The sequence below is a fragment of the Alosa sapidissima genome, chromosome 8, assembly GCF_018492685.1.
Source record: "Alosa sapidissima isolate fAloSap1 chromosome 8, fAloSap1.pri, whole genome shotgun sequence".
Taxonomy (NCBI): domain Eukaryota; kingdom Metazoa; phylum Chordata; class Actinopteri; order Clupeiformes; family Clupeidae; genus Alosa; species Alosa sapidissima.
Window position 1 is genome coordinate 36,417,253 of NC_055964.1, and position 19,008 is coordinate 36,436,260.

The window sequence follows — 19,008 nt, forward strand, 5'->3', positions numbered from 1 at the left end:
GACGTTAAAGCGCGAACGCCGTTTAAAGCCATACACAACGGTAAACTAGAACAAAACTAAAGGTAACTTTACCCTTTATAGGGCCGTATAAAGTTGTCCAAATGAATAGGTCGTTATTAGGCGTTGTTGTTTTATATTACATATGGATTTACATATGTACTAGGCTACTTTTTAGGTGACCAATGCACGAACGAAACCGGGAAACGGACAAATATTATTAAGCCTTTCAATGTTTTGTTGCGTGCGGAGGGGTAGATGGTGCGCTTACCATTCATTCCTGCTGGCGCGCCTCTGTTGTCGCGGCAAGCTTAGGCCTATGCTCCTGTCTTTAAATAGGGACAGTGTAGACTAGACCTACATGCTACAGTATGTCACTGATTTTCTGTAATAAATGCAGCCTGCAGCATAGGCTACTTCGGCAAACCCAGACCGGTTGTGGCATCAGTTTCGCTTTTAAAACGCAACAGTGTAGCGAGAGGGAGAGTGTGGGCTATTTAATTTGCAGCATGACAGACGAACTCCCATTGTGAGCGCACTCTACGGACCAGTGGCATCTTTAGTAGGCCTAACATTTTTCATTATTATTTCCCCCCAGCAATCAGTACAAATTAGCATCGGTAAATATAACAATCAAGATAGATTTGGCCAAAAGTTGGGCCCCCTTTGCGGTCGTGGGCCGCCCTTGCCCCCTCGCTCCCTCCGCTTATGGGACAGACGCTCATGAGTTCATGCTTTGTTTTATCGCTGGATTTTAGGATAGCCTATTATGGCAACCGATTGCATTCCGAGCTACAGTCAAGCAGGCGTTAAATGACTGGAGATTTTGTGAATTTGTGAATCAGTCAGATTTGCAATCTCCTGTGGTGGGCTGGACATGATGTAGGCCTAGCATCAAAATGCCCGCAGAGATTGCCCTTTCCGCCTTATAACGCATTCACACAGGTGTCGGAACGAATTTTCTCGGCAAAATGTCTAGGGTGGTTGGTAGTAAATTTGGCGAGACACTTCGTCCCGCCGTTCCGCCTCGGTCTATGTGAAAGGGACAGGCGTTCCTGGATTCTGGTAGGCCTACATAAAATCGCGGGGATTTTGGCAGTGTCAGAACGGTAGATAAAACATTTTTCTATGCTGTGTGAAAGGGCTATTTGGTTCTAACGAGTAGGGATGCCGAGCGCATGCGCAGTGTTTCACATACCCACGCGTTGTCTGGTTTCCAAGGGCAGTTCGAAACACAACACTTATCTTCAGAGCAGGGCTTTGATTGCGCACGTTTTTCCTGTGCTCGAGTGAGATGAAATATGGAGAATTACGTGGTAAATACAGTGTAAACATGCAATGCAGTGACATTACGATGTGTTGATTTGTGACATATAAATATAAAGGCTAAGGTTAACGTTATTGCAAATTAGCGGGTTTCGCTCCTAACAACTTATATGCTATAAGTTAGGCCTATAACATGTTTTGTTTTAACTGACTTATCGCATCTTTGTTTCATTAACTGATAACATTAACAACATGACCATTTTCTCAGATTTTAGACGCCATGTGCCCTGGTTCGTTTGGAACAACATTACTTGTTAGTGACAGAAGCAGCGGTTTGGAACTTACATTAAAGAAGGTAGACACCGGCTACACCATGCTGCTAGCCTGCTACCCTAATGTTAAGATTACGGTACTGGGAAAGGAATAAAATAAAGCATTCCTTACACTATGGTCTAGCCTCCTAATGGCATGTTTCCATTTTCACGTTTGCTCCAGATTGAATGTTTAGACGACGGTAGAGCCAACGAAACTCTTCAAGAGGTAGGCTAGAAATACTTGTCGCTCATTGAATTAATAAGCATCACATTGATCTTACTTAAGGTGTTTTTAAGTTGTCTAGGCTAGACAATCTCTGTCTGAGGGTGCTTGTGTGTGTGTGTGTGTGTGTGCTTCTGCAGGCACTACCCCTTCTGGAGGTTAGGCACCCAAACATTGTCCGCGTCAGAGAGATGTTCATATCCTGGGATAAAGAGGTGAACTCATGGTCATTCCCTTTTCATGAAAAACTCATTTTATATTTGACTAAAACGTGTGTGGTGTGAAATTTCCACATAGGCTAGCCTATTTAACTGCTTTACGCCACCCCTCTTCTTTTGTCTAGTTTCATCATTTGACGTTTAATATTATTATATATGTTGAAATGTATGTTCTCTTAGATATCTTCAGTGATCCTCAATGTGGTGATGGATTGCCCGTACACAGACACTCTCTCCACCGCCATCAGTTACCAGCGAGATGAGAAGAGGCCTTTTGGGAAGCAGGTAGGCTAACGTGCTAACGTGCTAACGTGCTTGTTCTCTCTCCTCCATTCTCAGCTGAAGGACGTGACTTCTCCACTCAGGGCAGTCGTGTCACTGGGGCTGTCAATTCAATTCAAATGTATTAGTCACATACAATTATACAGAGTATATGTAGTGAAATTACAGAGTATATGTAGTGAAATTACAGAGTATATGTAGTGAAATGACAGAGTATATGTAGTGAAATTACAGAGTATATGTAGTGAAATTACAGAGTATATGTAGTGAAATGCTTTGTTAGGCCCATTTTACGCTTCTCCTATATTTTAACACGAAACTCAGTAGCAGTAGGCAAAATTAACAAACAAAAGAATTTAAGGTACAAACAAACAGACAAACCACGGATAAAAGTTACAAACAAACAAACAGACAGACAAACCACGGATGGCCCTCTCACAGCCTAAACTAATACAAAAAACAAATAACTCAAGGGAAAACATTGGTCACACTATTGGACACTAAACCATGTGCATTTGCTCTGGTACGCCCTCTGGTACGCCCTCCAAATGAGCCGGGGACAATTGGTCAAGGCTAAAGTTAACACCATCTTGGTCACTGTGATGCTAAGCACTAGTCCTGGTGTGGACTATGGCTACCCTCAATGAGTCTCCAACTACAGGGTTACCGAGGCCTGGCTCCCTCCCGATACCCCCATGAGGCTAGACTAGGCAGGATTTTGGAAAATTATGGAGTCAAAATAGGGTCATTGATATTGAGAGGTTGTGTAAAGATGTTCACATGTGTAATAAAGTTGTGCAGTTGTGTAAAATGAGTTCTTTATGTGCAAAGACATTTCGTACCTGTAGAAATATTTTGTACATGTGTGAAAAAAATATGTACCTGTAGAAATAGTATGTACTTGTGTGAAAGAAATGTGTATCTGTAGAAATGTTTTGTACATATGTGGGGGGGAAATGCGGATCTGTAAAAATATTTTGTACACTTGTGGAAAAAATATGTACCTGCACAAATATTTTGTACATGTGTGAATCTCCTACGCGACGCTACGCGATGCTTTCCTGCGCAACACTGAAAGTACGAGCTTGTGAAACTGATTTGCAATGCTTACGGACTTTTGACCCTAATTTTACTGCCTTTCTGAAGAGCCAATCAACACATTGCTTACTGCCAACCAATCAGCGTTTCCCACCGACCACCTAGATTTTGGTGCTAAACAGATTGGCTATATATCAAAGAGTACTCAGAGCCCGTCTATAATGTCTTAGAAATTCTCTTTGATTGGGATTGCGAAATTATAACTTAATTAAGAGTGACGTGGTAGCTCAATTTATACTGTGATCGCAAAAAGGGTTGAAGCGGAGCCGTAATGTTAACGTTAGCTATTCACATCCGCTTTTTAGACTTTAACGTTATAGGTTAGCTTCTAGCTAGCAGTAATGTTGACGAAATAGTTGAATTATTCATTCCATTTCCGAAAGGGTGATTCAGTGGTGTCATTCGTGATTATAAACAGTAATACTGTACACACATTTATGTTTATCTGCTATTATTATTTGATATGAGAACACGTTTATTTTATCACCCTTTGCAAGTCTATAATAATAGCCTAGTGGACGGCAAAAAGACGAATCAAATGAATGGGTTGTAATGGATCATCCACGGCTAGGAGATTATAGTGAGATTTAACCGTAGTAATGCCCTTTCAGGACTGTTGGTTTATTGTTTGGAATACAACAACATCCCATTTTCTTACATTTTGTTTTGTTTTCTTTGTGTTTCGGGAGTATTTCAAGCACGGTTATCTCGTCAGTTTATGAAGCACAGCAGCGGTTGCTATAGCAACCATAGACTGAACAGGACGGTAGACTACCAAGCAAGCAAGTGCTTAGGCAAAGTCTATGGCAAAATCTGAATGTAAATGGATAAACCCATTCAAGCGTTTTCTTTATTTCCTATTTCTTTCAATTCTTTAACTTAAGACATGTAAGAATTAAGCCTACTTATTTGCTGGGCAGCACGTGAAGGGTGCTGAATTCAAATCTTCTGTATGCCACACTGAGGAGGCGCTTGTGAATTATGTCGCTCCCCTCACATGATGCTCAGCAGTAACTATAACATAATATCAGGGGCGTCACGTCAAATTCAGGGGGGGCACAATCAGCCTTTTTTGGGGGGGGGGGGGGGTTATGTTAGAGGGGGGCCAGAGATTTCTCCCCCTGGAAATTTTGAAATTCTGGCTGCTAAACATACCATTTCAATGCTGTTTGGGAGGGACAGAAATACCTTAACAGAGCAAGCAGCAACCCTCCTCTATCTGAGGACTAAGCTAAAGTATCTATTTTGTATGTATTCTAAGTTAATGTAAAACACATAGGTTGGTGAAAGAACTGTAAGCTCAAATTCAGCTCATTAAAGTGTAAGCTTATAAAAGCATGTTTAGACACACACATTTACACTTAGGCCTACTACACATGATTTTAAAAACAGTACCATTGCAGTTATGATTTTAAATTGATATGTGACCTAAGAACAATCTTACATTAAAAAAGGTTCTGAGGTTTGACTTTGTGTGCTCAGAAATTAAATTATTTTACTCTTAATTCATGTGATGAAGGATTTTGAAAGAAGTTTGACAGGTTTCAGTGCTGAGTAAGGGTAACACAACATATTTGAATATTTTACTAGGCCTACTAGTAGCCTAATATATTTTTCATTACCATTATGGCAAGCAATAGGCCACCTCATTTGTAAGTTGCTACCTGCAAATCATGAGCAAGTGACCTGATAATAACCTAAGTTATGAGCACATGAGAGAGACTATTATACTTTCTTGCCCTCTACATCACGGTCATAGCAATCCTATTTATATAAAACAACTTTAGGAGCTTATTGCTTGATACCCTATCCCTTTTCACTACATGGATAAGCTGCCAGATACGTGAAGAGAACAAGTGGAGAAACATCCAACGCGATGCCTTGGTAGGCCTAATGTTATTAGGTTGGATTTTGTAGTCACTGCAAATTGAACACCCCATTAAACTGGAAACAATTGAACCAGGAGACTTAATACTACTGCTATGTGTAATATTTGTAAGAGTAGCCTAGTCTACGTTACACTGACACCATGTAGGCTAACGTAAACGTAATGCTCTGAATTCGCGGCCAACATCAAATCCATAGTCAAAAGTCAACATTTCCAGGTCAACCACAAATAATTCCACTACTTTTTATTGCTTAGCCTAGTCTACTTACCACTTCAACACCATTGACTGTATCTGTTTAAACTGTAACAGTTCAAACGGTATCCTAAAGTTAACTGTAACAGTTCAACACAAGCAAAACATTGCAAGTTTACGCAATGAGTTGTTACGGGAACATACACAGACACCAATTTTAGGAAAAGGGCTGATGTTGTTGACCGGTCTTCAGCTATTTTGGTACGGTTTATTACACATCCAGAAGAATACATTTGAGTCGTTATAGGCTCTGGCTTTTTATGGAGCATAATAGGAACAAGGATACAAGGATACAAGGAAGTTTATTGTCACATGCATATAGTTACTGGAAGTAAGAAATGCAGTGAAATTATGTCTGGTGTCAGCCTATTTGTGCATTTATGGGGGGGGGGGGGGGGGTAAAATGTGCAGTAGAAGAGGGGTTTAGTAGATTAAGTGGCAAGGGCTGCATAAGAAAGGTGGGGGAGGATTGGGATTGGGGGGGCACCAACAAGGAGCACCCAAGAGCAACAGGGGCAAGGAAAAACTCCCTTACCAAGGAAGAAACCTTGGGCAGATCCACGGCTCAGGGGGCTAACCCAACTGCCCCCGCTGCCTCATGGGTGCAAGAACTGCATCCATGCACCTGGTGAAGGTTCGTGGGGCCAGAGAGATTCCAAATTGGAGGACTTGGAACTCGAAGACCCGACCCTCGAATGCAAACCTCAGGAACCGCCAATGCCCCGGCCAGATGGGTATCTGAAAATAAGCATCCTACAGGTCAATGGTAGCAAACCACTCCCCTGCATTGATGGCCTGCCGCACCCTCGGAACTGTGATGAACCTGCACCCCCTGAGGTCTAAAACAGGACGAAGGTCCCCTGAGTGCTTGGGTACAAGAAAATAACGGGAGAAGAACCCCGCGTGGGGGTCTGATCTCCTGACTTGCCTTATCGCCCTCTTGTCCAGGAGGGTGGACAGCTCTGCACGTAAGGTCTGAGCGTGCATGGCACTGCTCACCAAGGTAACCGTAGGTGCCCTCATCACACGGGGTCTGGTCCTGAACTGCAGGTGGTGCCCATGGGTCATGGTGGAGAGCACCCATGGATCCACTCCTAAGGCCAGCCAAGCCTTCCTGCATCAAGCTGAGAGGCGAGGCTGGCTGGCCCGCAGATTGTCAGGAACGATGAGGGCGCCTGGAGGGGCCACGGCCACTAGCACGCTGTCCCCCCCGGGGATGCCTGAAGCCGCTGCCTGAAATCAGTCGGCCCCCAAGACGGATGCCCCAAGGTAGGTGTTGGCTGAGGCGTGAATGCCCTAGGGCCCTTAGCACCCCTGGCACGCCTGCCAAGAGACCCTGACACCTTCTCTGCACAGCGCCGGCTGTCACGCGCCTGCTGCAACAGGGTGGTTGCCTGTGGGCCAAACATGGACCCAGGCTCCACCGGCACTCTCAAAAGACGCTCTCTGACTGCCTGCTGGAACTGAGATTGAGACAGCCAGAGATGGTGTCTAGCTAGCTGTCCGATGCCACTACCTGCTCCTTAGACACTGCAGCGAGGCACACAGAGGCTGACTTGAGCTCTCTCAAAAGACTGAGACAAAGCACTGCTTTTCAAGAGACCAGAGAGGTGTCGAACATACAGGGACAGAATGGCCGCTGTGTTAGGCCATCCTTAAAAATATTCTTGTTTGCCGTAACAGCCAAAAAAAATAAAAAAATTTGTTTATTTAACAAATATGCATAACTGACTGGGTCTTTAACCTGTGCCTTCAGGCGCACCATTGCAAACCTCATTCTGATGTGGGTTATAAAAACCAGCCTCTCTCAAACTTCTTTGACCTGAGGCCTGGTCATGGCAGACTTTGGGGTTATAGGGCTCATCTATATGTGCTCTGATTCTATGGAAGTTCTATGGAAAAATTAACGTCGTTCTATTAAGTGTCAAATTAACTTCCAACAGGTTGAAGCGGAGCTTTGATACCAACGTTATCGATTAGTTTCAATGTCTCTCGCGCAGACGCCTGCATTGAAAGACGCTCATACAACCACTTCATTGTATGGCTCCATGTTTAATGACATCGATAGCAGAAACGTTTGTTTTCTTTTTTTGTCGGTCCGCAGTTTTTTGATCAACTGCGCAGCAAACTATCAGACGAAGCACCGGGCCTAATTTCACTCCACGACTCCGCGGACCAGCAGTCTCCACGTTGCGGACCCATTGAAAAATGCTGAATAGACCACAACCAATTTCAATTCTTCGACACGGTCACCGATAGACTAGCGGGGAGAAGGAATGGGAAAAGATCTCTGCACAGTTCTTCCACTCGTGCCAAGGAAAAGCGCTGTTGAGATGTTTGTGTGAATGACACGAAGCGTATAGGCCATAGTGTGATATGCGTAAACAATGGTGTAGAGATGACACCACAGGGTTTTATTTGAGAGCCTACGTTTGCATGTAGCCTAGGCGATTTATATTCACAATACTTAGGCCTACTGAAATAAATATTATTTTACTGCATTTGTATTGGTTGTTTAGAGCAAAAAATCGGTCGATCGGCCTCAACGCATGGTTTACAACCGGCAAGTCGGTCGGACTAAAAAGGGAAAAAAATAAATATTTGGGTCGGTTCTAAATTGACAGGGTCGGTCGGGTTACGGCAAACGAAAACATTTTTAAGGATGGCCTTAGCCAGGTGGACTTGCATCGCTTTGGGCCTATGCAGCTTACCCAGCAGAGCCTCCATAGTCCTGCCATTGGCACTTAGGCAGGAGGGACCACCAAAGAAGGAGTTGGGGGAGGAGAAGAGGGGCTCCAAAGCTGGATCCACTGGGAGGAGCGAGCCACAACCAATCAGCCCTTCGCCGTACATGTTGGAAAGCACCTTAGCCTGGCCAGACCACCTACGAAAAGCAGTTGGGGAGGAAATCGGGCGACAGACCAAGTCACTAAAGTCTGGTAGGAGGGGAATGAGCGCCGCCACTGGGCGCTCAGTCATGTCTGGTAGGAGAGGAATGAGCGCCGCCACTGGGCGCTCAGTCATGTCTGGTAGGAGAGGAATGAGCGCCGCCACTGGGCGCTCAGTCATGTCGGCGCTCAGTCATGTCTGGTAGGAGAGGAATGAGCGCCGCCACTGGGCGCTCAGTCATGTCTGTGTGGAACCTAGACGCAGAGGCAAGGGGCTTCTCTGGAAGGGGAATATCAAAAGCCCTGGATGCCCTGCCAACGACCTCCTCCAACAGACGGGCCAGCTCGCCTCCCACAGCTTGTGTGTATAGGCATAATGAAACAATTCATGCACGACTGGGAGGCGTCCCTTGCCTAGAAAGCATGTTGGTGGCCCAAACACAACACACACTTATCATGGCCATCCAAATGTGGATGATCAGTTAGTGCCACAGCTACTATCTCTCACCAATTCCAAAAGCTTGTAAGGAGATCACCTCCTGTGGTTGCTTCAAGGGATGTCTAAGCCTGCGCTGCAGTTGCAGGAAAAGTGGCATGTTATGCATGGAGTCATGCAGCTGCAGCAGCACCTTTCAGAACACTGCTGGAGAGGAGGAGGAGGATGATTAGGATAGCCTAAGTGTGTAGCCTACCTCCTCATACCAAGAAGTTTCAAGAATTGAATAGAATAGAATGGATTAATTACTAAATAAATAGGAAAATATGCATTATTAAATAAATAGTTAAAATACAGATAAATAGATCAAAACAGATAAATAATATAGATAGTTAAAATATGGTAATCAACTTTGTTTTTAAACATGTTTCAAGTAAATACTTCAGAAAGCCATCAACTTGTTTTATGGTCCTCTTTTTTCATGAATTATCCATTATCCGAGAACAATTTTAACCATGTACATTAATTTCAAGCATTGTCTTGATCTTAAATCTGAGCATGGCATTGAATTCCCTATATGTGAAAACCTATAAAAGCACATTACATTCAGGTTTTTACCTTGTACAGTCCAAAAGATAAGTGATTAATTAGATTTTGACCTGGCGGCGGCCATATTGGATTTCTCCATTTTGAGGCATTATGGGACATTTTTGAGCCTGGCATACAGAAGATTTTAATTCAGCACCCTTCAAAACACCTAAACATTTTGTATGCCAAAAAATTAACATGATTTGCCTTCAGGGTTACAAACTAGTAGAGCAGCCAGTGCTGGTGGGCTGGATGAATCTGGTGGGAACAGGTTTAAGCTCGGAGCGATGCATGGTCTTAAGGGGGCCCTCCTCCCCATACGGCCTGATCTTATAGTGTGTGCCAATTCCATCGAGACACTCCACAATTTCATACTTCGTGGACACCCACGTATCCTGGATTTTGTGGCGACCGTGAAAATGGTTCTTGCAAAAGAGTGTACATGTACATTACATTAAGCAGACACTTCTTGACCAAAGTCACTTACATACTGTATGTCACTTATATTACAAGGGATCACATTGTCCCTGGAGCAACTTGGGGTTAAGTGCCTTGCTCAAGGGCAACAGTGGAAGCCGGGAATTGAACCGACAACTTTCAAGCTACTGCACGCTAGCCCAGCTCCTTAACCGCTACACTACCACCACCCTACAGGCTACTGCACGCTAGCCCAGCTCCTTAACCGCTACACTACCACCGCCCTACAGGCTACTGCACGCTAGCCCAGTTCCTTAACCACTACACTACCACCACCCTACAGGCTACTGCACGCTAGCCCAGCTCCTTAACCACTACACTACTGCACGCTAGCCCAGCTCCTTAACCACTACACTACCACCACCCTACATGCTACTGCACGCTAGCCCAGTTCCTTAACCGCTACACTACCACCGCCCTACAGGCTACTGCACGCTAGCCCAGCTCCTTAACCGCTACACTACCACCACCCTACAGGCTACTGCACGCTAGCCCAGCTCCTTAACCGCTACACTACCACCGCCCCTACAACAGTTAGGCAAACGCATAGCACACACCAGCTTGCGAACATGTTTGAGGGGGCACCAGGATTTGAACCTGGGACCTCTTGATCTGCAGTCAAATGCTCTACCACTTAGCTATACCCCTTGCAACATTCTCTTGTCCTGTGCTAGCCCAATCCAAGAGAGTAAAGTCAATGGAGATTATCTACAAAGGCTTAGTGGCTAACAGATTTCCCAAGAAGGTTCTGGCTTGGGTTATCTTGCTTTAGCAACCACACAGTGCTCACACTCAAAACACCACTTTTGCAACTCATGCCACCTCTGGGGCCAGTTAGCACCTCTGGCATATCAAATCTGTGGTCCTGTCCACCCCCAGATGGCCATGGTTGTTGTGTAGGCTAGTAAGCACTTCGACTCGCAACACCTTAGGCAGTAAAAGCTGCAGCACTGGATCCCTGGAAGGAGGATCGCTCGGTACAAGCTCCCATCCACTTCCTGTATCCGAGACCACTGCTTTATCAACTGCTGGACTTCCCTTGGTTCACTCCACTTGTCTTAACGTGGTCGTCCCTGTCGCCAAAACCACAGGTATCTGGAAATACAGGGATCAGTCCCTTGCAGGACTTTCAGGTCTCTTTTGGTTCGACCAGGGATGGTGTCCACTAGGGTTGGGTATCGTTTGGGTTTTATCCGATACCGGTGCTAAATCGATACTTTTAAAACGGTGCCTGAACCGGTACTTTGTTTTTAAAATGTTTTAAATTAAAATGGTCTAAAGCATGAATTGCTTTTTTTATTGATAAGACAAATTTGACCATGAAATTGAACTGTTATATTCAATTTACTATCAATATCTCATTGCTCCTACGAATATTACATTTAAATGTTAAAACAAACAGCTTGCCATGCATGCACACACAATGGTAAGCTCTGCTTTCAAGTTTACCCAGTGTAGGCTGTTTGCCATAAGGTATGTTAAAACCGCTTGCCATGTCATAGACAACGGCATTTGCAAGCAAGCTAATCTAACTACTTTCCAGTTAATTCAGTGTGTTCCCAAATGCTTCAAGAAATTTCATATCTTTACCCATAACACACAATAGTTTTGAACATGTTAGGCTACTTGTTGGTGTTGAAGTGTTTAGATTTCCAGCGCTAGCCTAGTAGGCATTTTAACAGCAACTATGGCTATGCGCTAACACCAGTCAGCTGAGTTTAATTAGCGATAACCCACGGAGATGGTTTCGTAGCCTCTTTGACAGCTCAGTGACATCAGGTATGTAACCTACATATTTATGTTTTTGCCAGCTAACTTTTAACATGATCTTCATATTCATTGTGATGCTATATGGGCCTCATGCACATGAAGGATTAATATCATGTCATTATGTTGTTTAGAACATGTTGTGAAATAAAGTTTTCACCTTACAACTTTGCTGATAACATTTCAAATAAATGCCAGTTAGCGCATTAGCAAGGATATTGTGTAAGGTATAGGCTACTGTTGGTGTTGTTTCATAGCCTTTTGCTTGTGTGTAGTTAGGCCCACTGCTAGATTTTGACAGGAGCTCGCAATATCGCTTTAAAGTAAGCTACTTGGGCTCACGCAAGCTGTCAAACACTCACCCTCGCCTATGTGGTGCACCCCTCTGGTTTATACATCCAGTGTTTATGTTAGCTAACTGTATCTGGATGTGTTGCTATCAGAGCAAGACGTTAGAGATGGCGCATGACATGCAGTGATACCTCGTGTAAAAAAAAAAAAAAAAACGCTATTTAAGCACCGAAATCCACCTTGTTATCTGATGCAGTTATTACCGTTTGCGTCGGCACCGGTGCCATATTAGAACCGTGTTTCGGTGCCCAACCCTAGTGTCCACCATACACGATTCTGCCATCCAAGAGTCTTGGATAGGTGCACTCGAGGCTTGCATGTTGGCTATGGCAATACGTCCAGGCCGTGTGACACAGATCGCACAGTGTTAGTGTATATACTCTTTTGATCCCGTGAGAGAAATTTGGTCTCTGCATTTATCCCAATCTGTGAATTAGTGAAACACACTCAGCACACAGTGAGGTGAAGCACACACTAACCCCGGCACAGTGAGCTGCCTGCAACAACAGCGGCACTCAGGGAGCAGTGAGGGGTTAGGTGCCTTGCTCAAGGGCACTTCAGCCGTGCCTGTGGTCGGGGTTCAAACCGGCAACCCTCCGGTCACAAGTCCGAAGCGCTAACCAGTAGGCCACAACTGCCCCGTTAATGGGGCTTGTGGGAAGCCTAGAAAGGGCATCGGCATTGCGGTTAGCTGTCCCAGGACGATATTTCATGTTGTAATCAAAGAGGGCAAACTGAGAAACCCAGCACTGTTCCAGAGCGCCCAGTTTTGCTTACTGCAGGTATTGGAGGGGATTGTTGACAGTGTACACGTTGAACTTGTTGCCCAGGAGATACTCACATTTTTTTTCTGTGATTACCCACTTGACTGCGTTTCATGGCACTATAATTTGACATGTTCCTCTCACTTGGCCACAAGCCCCGGTTAGCAGGCTATTGGTCGCCGTAACCCATCTTCTCCTGTCACAGAACTGCCCTCAATCCTGCATGGCTTGCATCCGTTTCTAAGATAAAGGGATGACTGAAATCGGCATAACCTAGGACTGGCGCTTGAACAAGCCGTTATTTTAAGGCTCTGAACCCAGAAAAAGTTTTGAAGACAAACCTGAACCTGACTACATTCAATGTTAACTATCCAATATTCAGATGTCTCTTTTTTTTGTAATTGAAATGTATGCAAATTAGCGCATAATTAATGAGATATTGTTAAATTACATCCATAGACATATATTTTCAGAAAACTTGCAAACAAATATTGTCTCTACATAAATAATCAACTTGTAAAGTTTCATAAGAATATCAAGGAGTTAAATTTTGTACCCTATTCACCCGTTCTATGTTGTATATCCAGTAACTATATGCATGTGACAATAAACTTCCTTGTATCCTTGTTGCCTATGGAGGCCAGTTTTAGGCCGCATATGCTAATTAGCAGGTTTAAAACTTAAAAAATCAGAATCATCACCCAAAAATTAGGCAAAATAACCTCTTTACCAGTGTTTTCTCACATTTGACCTTCAAGTGATAGTAGTCCCAGTCTTAATTATGCATTATATAAATTATGATGTCATCTAAGTGTGAAAATGGATTGTGAAAATTTAAAGACAAAAAAAATCTTGTTCCGTAGACTCTATACTCAATTTTTACAAGGAAAACCAGGGAAGACATCGTACTATAAACGGAAAGAGATTCAGCAGGTTGAATCGCATGATCTGGCCACATAGCCATTGTAGGAACAAAGACTCCTGAAGTGTTTTCAAACGAGATGTTTAGAGATGTTTAATTTTCGTTACATGCTGCTATTCCGACATGCTGCTACTTAGACATTTGCGTCTAATTGTCAAAGTGGCGGCATTAACATTAATTTTCAAGCGTCCCACTACTGCTACCTTTTTTTTTTTCATTGTCGGAGTAGCGGCACTTGACCTTTTTTCCAAACGTCCTGCCATTCCGACATGAGGTCATTAACAGTGGCGTAGCCAGGATTTTTCAACGGAGTGGACTTTTGCGAAGTAGGCCTAAGGTGGGCCGTTATTTTTTTATTCCAATATGGGCAGTAGCCTTTCAACCGAAAGGTTAGTCGCGTCTCAAGGAGTCCAAGAGTTTGGGGCATCCGTGGCCTGGTTAGCACTTCAGACCTGTAACCGGAGGGTTGCCGGTTCGAACCCCGACCAGTAGGCACGGCTGAAGTGCCCTTGAGCAAGGCACCTAACCCCTCACTGCTCCCCGAGCGCCGCTGTTGATGCAGGCAGCTCACTGCGCCGGGATTAGTGCGTGCTTCACCTCACTGTGTGTGTGCTGTGTGTGTTTCACTAATTCACGGATTGGGATAAATGCAGAGACCAAATTTCCCTCACGAGATCAAAAGAGTATTTATACTTATACTAAGAGTGCGCCTCACACACCCCAGCTCTGTTGAACAGTGTATTTTTCGTGTTTAAGAGCTAAAAAAAAGTTAATTAGAGAGTCACATTTGAAATGTCGGGTAGCTTAAATTATAGACTATAGCGCGTGCATCTCCGAGGAAGAATTTTGGAGAGAGAGAGAGGATTTAACCTAGGTGATGATTATTTGTGTCTGGTGGTAATTAGACTTGAGTATGGATACCTACGAATTGTTTGGAATAAAAAAAAAAATGAAGACAACGAATGAAATGTGACCCTGCAAGGCGAAACCAGTCGTTTTGGTAAAAAAATTTATATCGAGGGTATTGCAAATAGTGTTTGGATGGGTATTGGATAGTCGCCCCTCATTAGATGTGGATATTTGGAGGTAAGCATAACCTTCAAGAAACAAGGTTATCGCAGTTGCTGTGAGACATACGGCCCTTCTCCAGTCTCTCTCAAAATCAAAACACACCCAATTCACGCTTGGACTTTTCGATTATGTTTCTAAATATTGGGACTGATGGACACTGAACTCTGGGGGTTATTTGAACGTTCGTTATGAAGTGGTTTACTGTAAAAGGAGGGGATATCCCGCCTATTGATAATGCATGTGCTAGCCTAAAGTTGAGAGAAAGAAGACTAAATAAATATGCTGACATGTTATGTGCAATTCAACAACTGCACGCATGGCATGTAAAAGATATAGGCCTAGCCTATATTATTGTGTAGTAAATTGAGTTTATCCAACCTGCTGGCAAGCCAAAATGCGTTGCACTGGACTTTATCATTGTCCTCTAAAATGCAATAGCCTATAAGCAACTTGAATTATCGCACACCCAGTTTGGACACTGAACTCGAACTTGAACGTTCACTGAAGTGGTTCAGGCTACTGGAGCGTAAGAACTCCGCCCGTCTTTGCACAATTGGCCATTGACTGACGGCCATTAATTAATTGATTAATTAATATAGGACTACTAGCCTGCACGCACAGAGTTTGTTTGATGCATGGAGTTTCCGACCGTTTTTCCCCTTAGAGCTTAGAAAATAAAGTGAGGAGAGCTACCTGTGTTTTACGTAATGTGTAACATTTATTCACATAGCAGTTTAAAATCACCTAAGGTTTTGACTGAAATGTGTGCTGATATCAATTATTGGGAAAAACATTGTTTGGAGTGGATGGCGGGTGGATTGTTGATGTAGCTGCAGGTGCAGATGACATGACTACAGCTCATCCATGCATCTAGGATGTTGGAATTTGATAGGATACAGGAACTGCAGAGATAAATGGAAAATGAGGATAGGTCATGTCGCAATAGCGGTACTAAAAAAATCGGAGTAGAGGCATGTCTAAATAAAGGCATGTCGTAATAACGGTATGTCGTAATAGAGGGTTGTCATAATAACGGGATGTCGTAATAACGGGTGAACCCCTTAATTTTCCTGCTCTTTGTTTGTGTAGGCCATCCAGACATTCCTCGGACAGATGACCGATGCTCTGACCTACCTCCACAAACAGCACATCATCCACAGGTCTCTAGAGAAATTTTATCCAAGTTCCAACTGTCTTTGGAGGAAATGGAAGAATGTACAGCCTGCTCGGTTTTCTGTTGAAGAAAGTTTGGTAACACTTTACTTGGATAGTTCGCTCACCGAGACTTTACTGATTATCGGTTGAGATTCAAGTTCAGTATGTAAAATTGTTATTGAACAATTGCTGAACATCACCTAAACCAAATCCGACCTCCCCATAATTATAAATTGCAGCAGATAGTTTGAGAAACTGAGCACCTGAAGAGTCTGTGGACGGACGATCCAAGTGAAGTGTGTTCACTTGTCCTTCTAATACACGTCCAGAAACCTGAAACCGTCTAACATCCTGGTGAAGGGATTGACCTTCCGCGTCTGTGACTTTGGGACGGCCACTTTCAGCAATGACACAATGAAGCTGCAGGTGAAGACCAAAGAAGGTAGGAAGCACTCAACAGCCAGACCACCACACCCAACACAAACTACACAACCACACACACACACACAAACTACACAACACACACACCCAACACACACTACACACCCAACACAAACCCAAACTACACAACCAACACAAACTACACAACTACACAACCACACACACCCAACATAAACTACACAGCCACACAACCACACACACCCAACACAAACTACACAACCACACACACCCAACACAAACTACACAACACACACACCCAACACAAACTACACAACACACACACCCAGCACAAACTACACAACCACACACGCTCACACAAACTACACAACACACACACCCAACACAAACTACACAACACACACTCCCAACACAGACTACACAACCACACACTCACACAAACTACACAACCACACACACTCAAGCACTCAAACACAAACATACTAGCACAGACTCTACAGCCAGACCATATCCAACATCACCAGACACAAACTACCCAACCACAGACACATACCAACACCACCAGACACAAACTACCCAACCACACACACATACCCAACACCACCAGACACAAACTACCCAACCACACACACATACCTAACACCACCAGACACAAACTACCCAACCTCACACACATACCCCAACACCACAAGACACAAACTACCCAACCACACACACCCACAGATACAGCCACTCAAACACACTAGCGTAGTCAGTAAGGTGCTACACAAACACACTAGCATAGTCAGGAAGGCGTCTACACAAACACACTACACAAACACACTAGCGTAGTCAGGAAGGCGTTTACACAAACACACTAGCGTAGTCAGAAAGGCGTCTACACAAACACAAAACCATAAATTAATTTTTGGACGTATGAGAAGTGTGTAGAAGAGCCCTGAGTCACACCTGTAGTCCTGTACCCCCCCCCCCCAACATGTAAATACATCACAAACACACACACACCAGGTGACCGGTGCTGGATGTCCCCTGAGAGTGTGACCAGGAAGCAGTGGACGGACAAGTCGGACATCTGGTCTTTTGGCTGCGTGCTGCTCGACATGCTCACCTGCCACATACACAGCGTACGTATATATCACATATATAGTGCATGTATACACCACATATACAGCGTACATATATACCACATATATAGTGTATGTATACAACACATACAGCGTACATATATACCACATATATAGTGTATGTATACAACACATATACAGCGTACATATATACCACATATATAGTGTATGTATACACCACATGTATAATGTACATATGCAGCACAATGCAACACACATACAATGTACGTTTACAACACATATACAGTACAGTATGCAAAACATATGTGCGTATACAACAAATATTCATCATATACAACACATACACAACATACATATAGTAGACATATTCAAAATATCTATGCAACACATGCAACGTATCTATGCAACACATACGCAACGTATCTATGCAACACACACGCAACGTATCTATGCAACACACACACAACGTATCTATGCAACACATATGCAACACATACGCAACGTATCTATGCAACACATACGCAACGTGTCTATGCAACACATATGCAACGTATCTATGCAACACATACGCAACGTATCTATGCAACACATACACAACGTATCTATGCAACACATGCGCAACATATCTATGCAACACATGCGCAACGTATCTATGCAACACACACGCAACGTATCAATGCAACACATACGCAACGTATCTATGCAACACATACGCAACGTGTACGCAACGTATCTATGCAACACATACGCAACATGCAACACATAGGCAACGTATCTATGCAACACACACGCAACGTATCAATGCAACACATACGCAACGTATCTATGCAACACATACGCAACGTGTACGCAACGTATCTATGCAACACATACGCAACATGCAACACATAGGCAACGTGTCTATGCAACACATACGCAACGTATCTATGCAACACATACGCAACGTATCTATGCAACACATACGCAACGTATCTATGCAACACATGTGCAACGTATCTATGCAACACATAGATGCTCCTTAACCCATCTCTCTCTCTCTCTCTTCCTCTCTCTCTCTCTCAGCATCTGGCCAGTCTCTCCCAGCTGTTGAGTTTGAAACAGACTATGGGTCCCCTGGACATCATCACATGTAAAGAACTGCACACTGTTCTTCGGAAGATGTTCCAGCACAACCCTGAGTACCGTGCCAATGTGTGGTAAGCATAGAACCCTCAGTACTGTTCTAATGTGTGGTAAGCATAGAACCCTCAGTACTGTTCTAATGTGTGGTAAGCACAGAACCCTGAGTACCGTGCCAATGTGTGCTAAAAGTAGAACCCTGAAAACTGTTCTACTGAATACTTGGTGTAAGCATAGAACCCTGAGTTGTAACATGTGGTAAGAACCCTTCTGCGCCACGCCAATGTGTTATAAGCATAGAACCCTACTGGGCCAATGTGTGGTAAGCATAGAACCCTACTGGGCCACACCAATGTGTGGTAAGCATAGAACCGCGCTGGGCCACGCCTATGTGTGGTAAGCACAGAACCTAGAGTACCAGTCAGCTGGTAGAACGATGTCCTGACA

The 19,008-nt window shown here is 43.9% G+C and overlaps 1 protein-coding gene across 2 annotated transcripts in view; it reads left to right on the top strand.

Annotated features, from left to right (window-relative positions):
- Nucleotides 1–1,184: 1,184 nt before the first annotated feature.
- The window catches only part of LOC121715306 (serine/threonine kinase-like domain-containing protein STKLD1), a 46,854-nt gene continuing 29,030 nt past the window's right edge, over nt 1,185–19,008 (top strand). For both annotated transcript variants that reach the window (XM_042100889.1, XM_042100890.1), the window contains exons 1-9: nt 1,185–1,313; nt 1,532–1,618; nt 1,759–1,803; nt 1,941–2,015; nt 2,199–2,303; nt 15,893–15,963; nt 16,288–16,400; nt 17,366–17,481; nt 18,505–18,638. In XM_042100889.1, the coding sequence (XP_041956823.1) occupies nt 1,299–1,313; nt 1,532–1,618; nt 1,759–1,803; nt 1,941–2,015; nt 2,199–2,303; nt 15,893–15,963; nt 16,288–16,400; nt 17,366–17,481; nt 18,505–18,638 (761 nt within the window). In that variant the 5' untranslated portion in view covers nt 1,185–1,298. The remainder of the gene's footprint in view (nt 1,314–1,531; nt 1,619–1,758; nt 1,804–1,940; nt 2,016–2,198; nt 2,304–15,892; nt 15,964–16,287; nt 16,401–17,365; nt 17,482–18,504; nt 18,639–19,008) is intronic.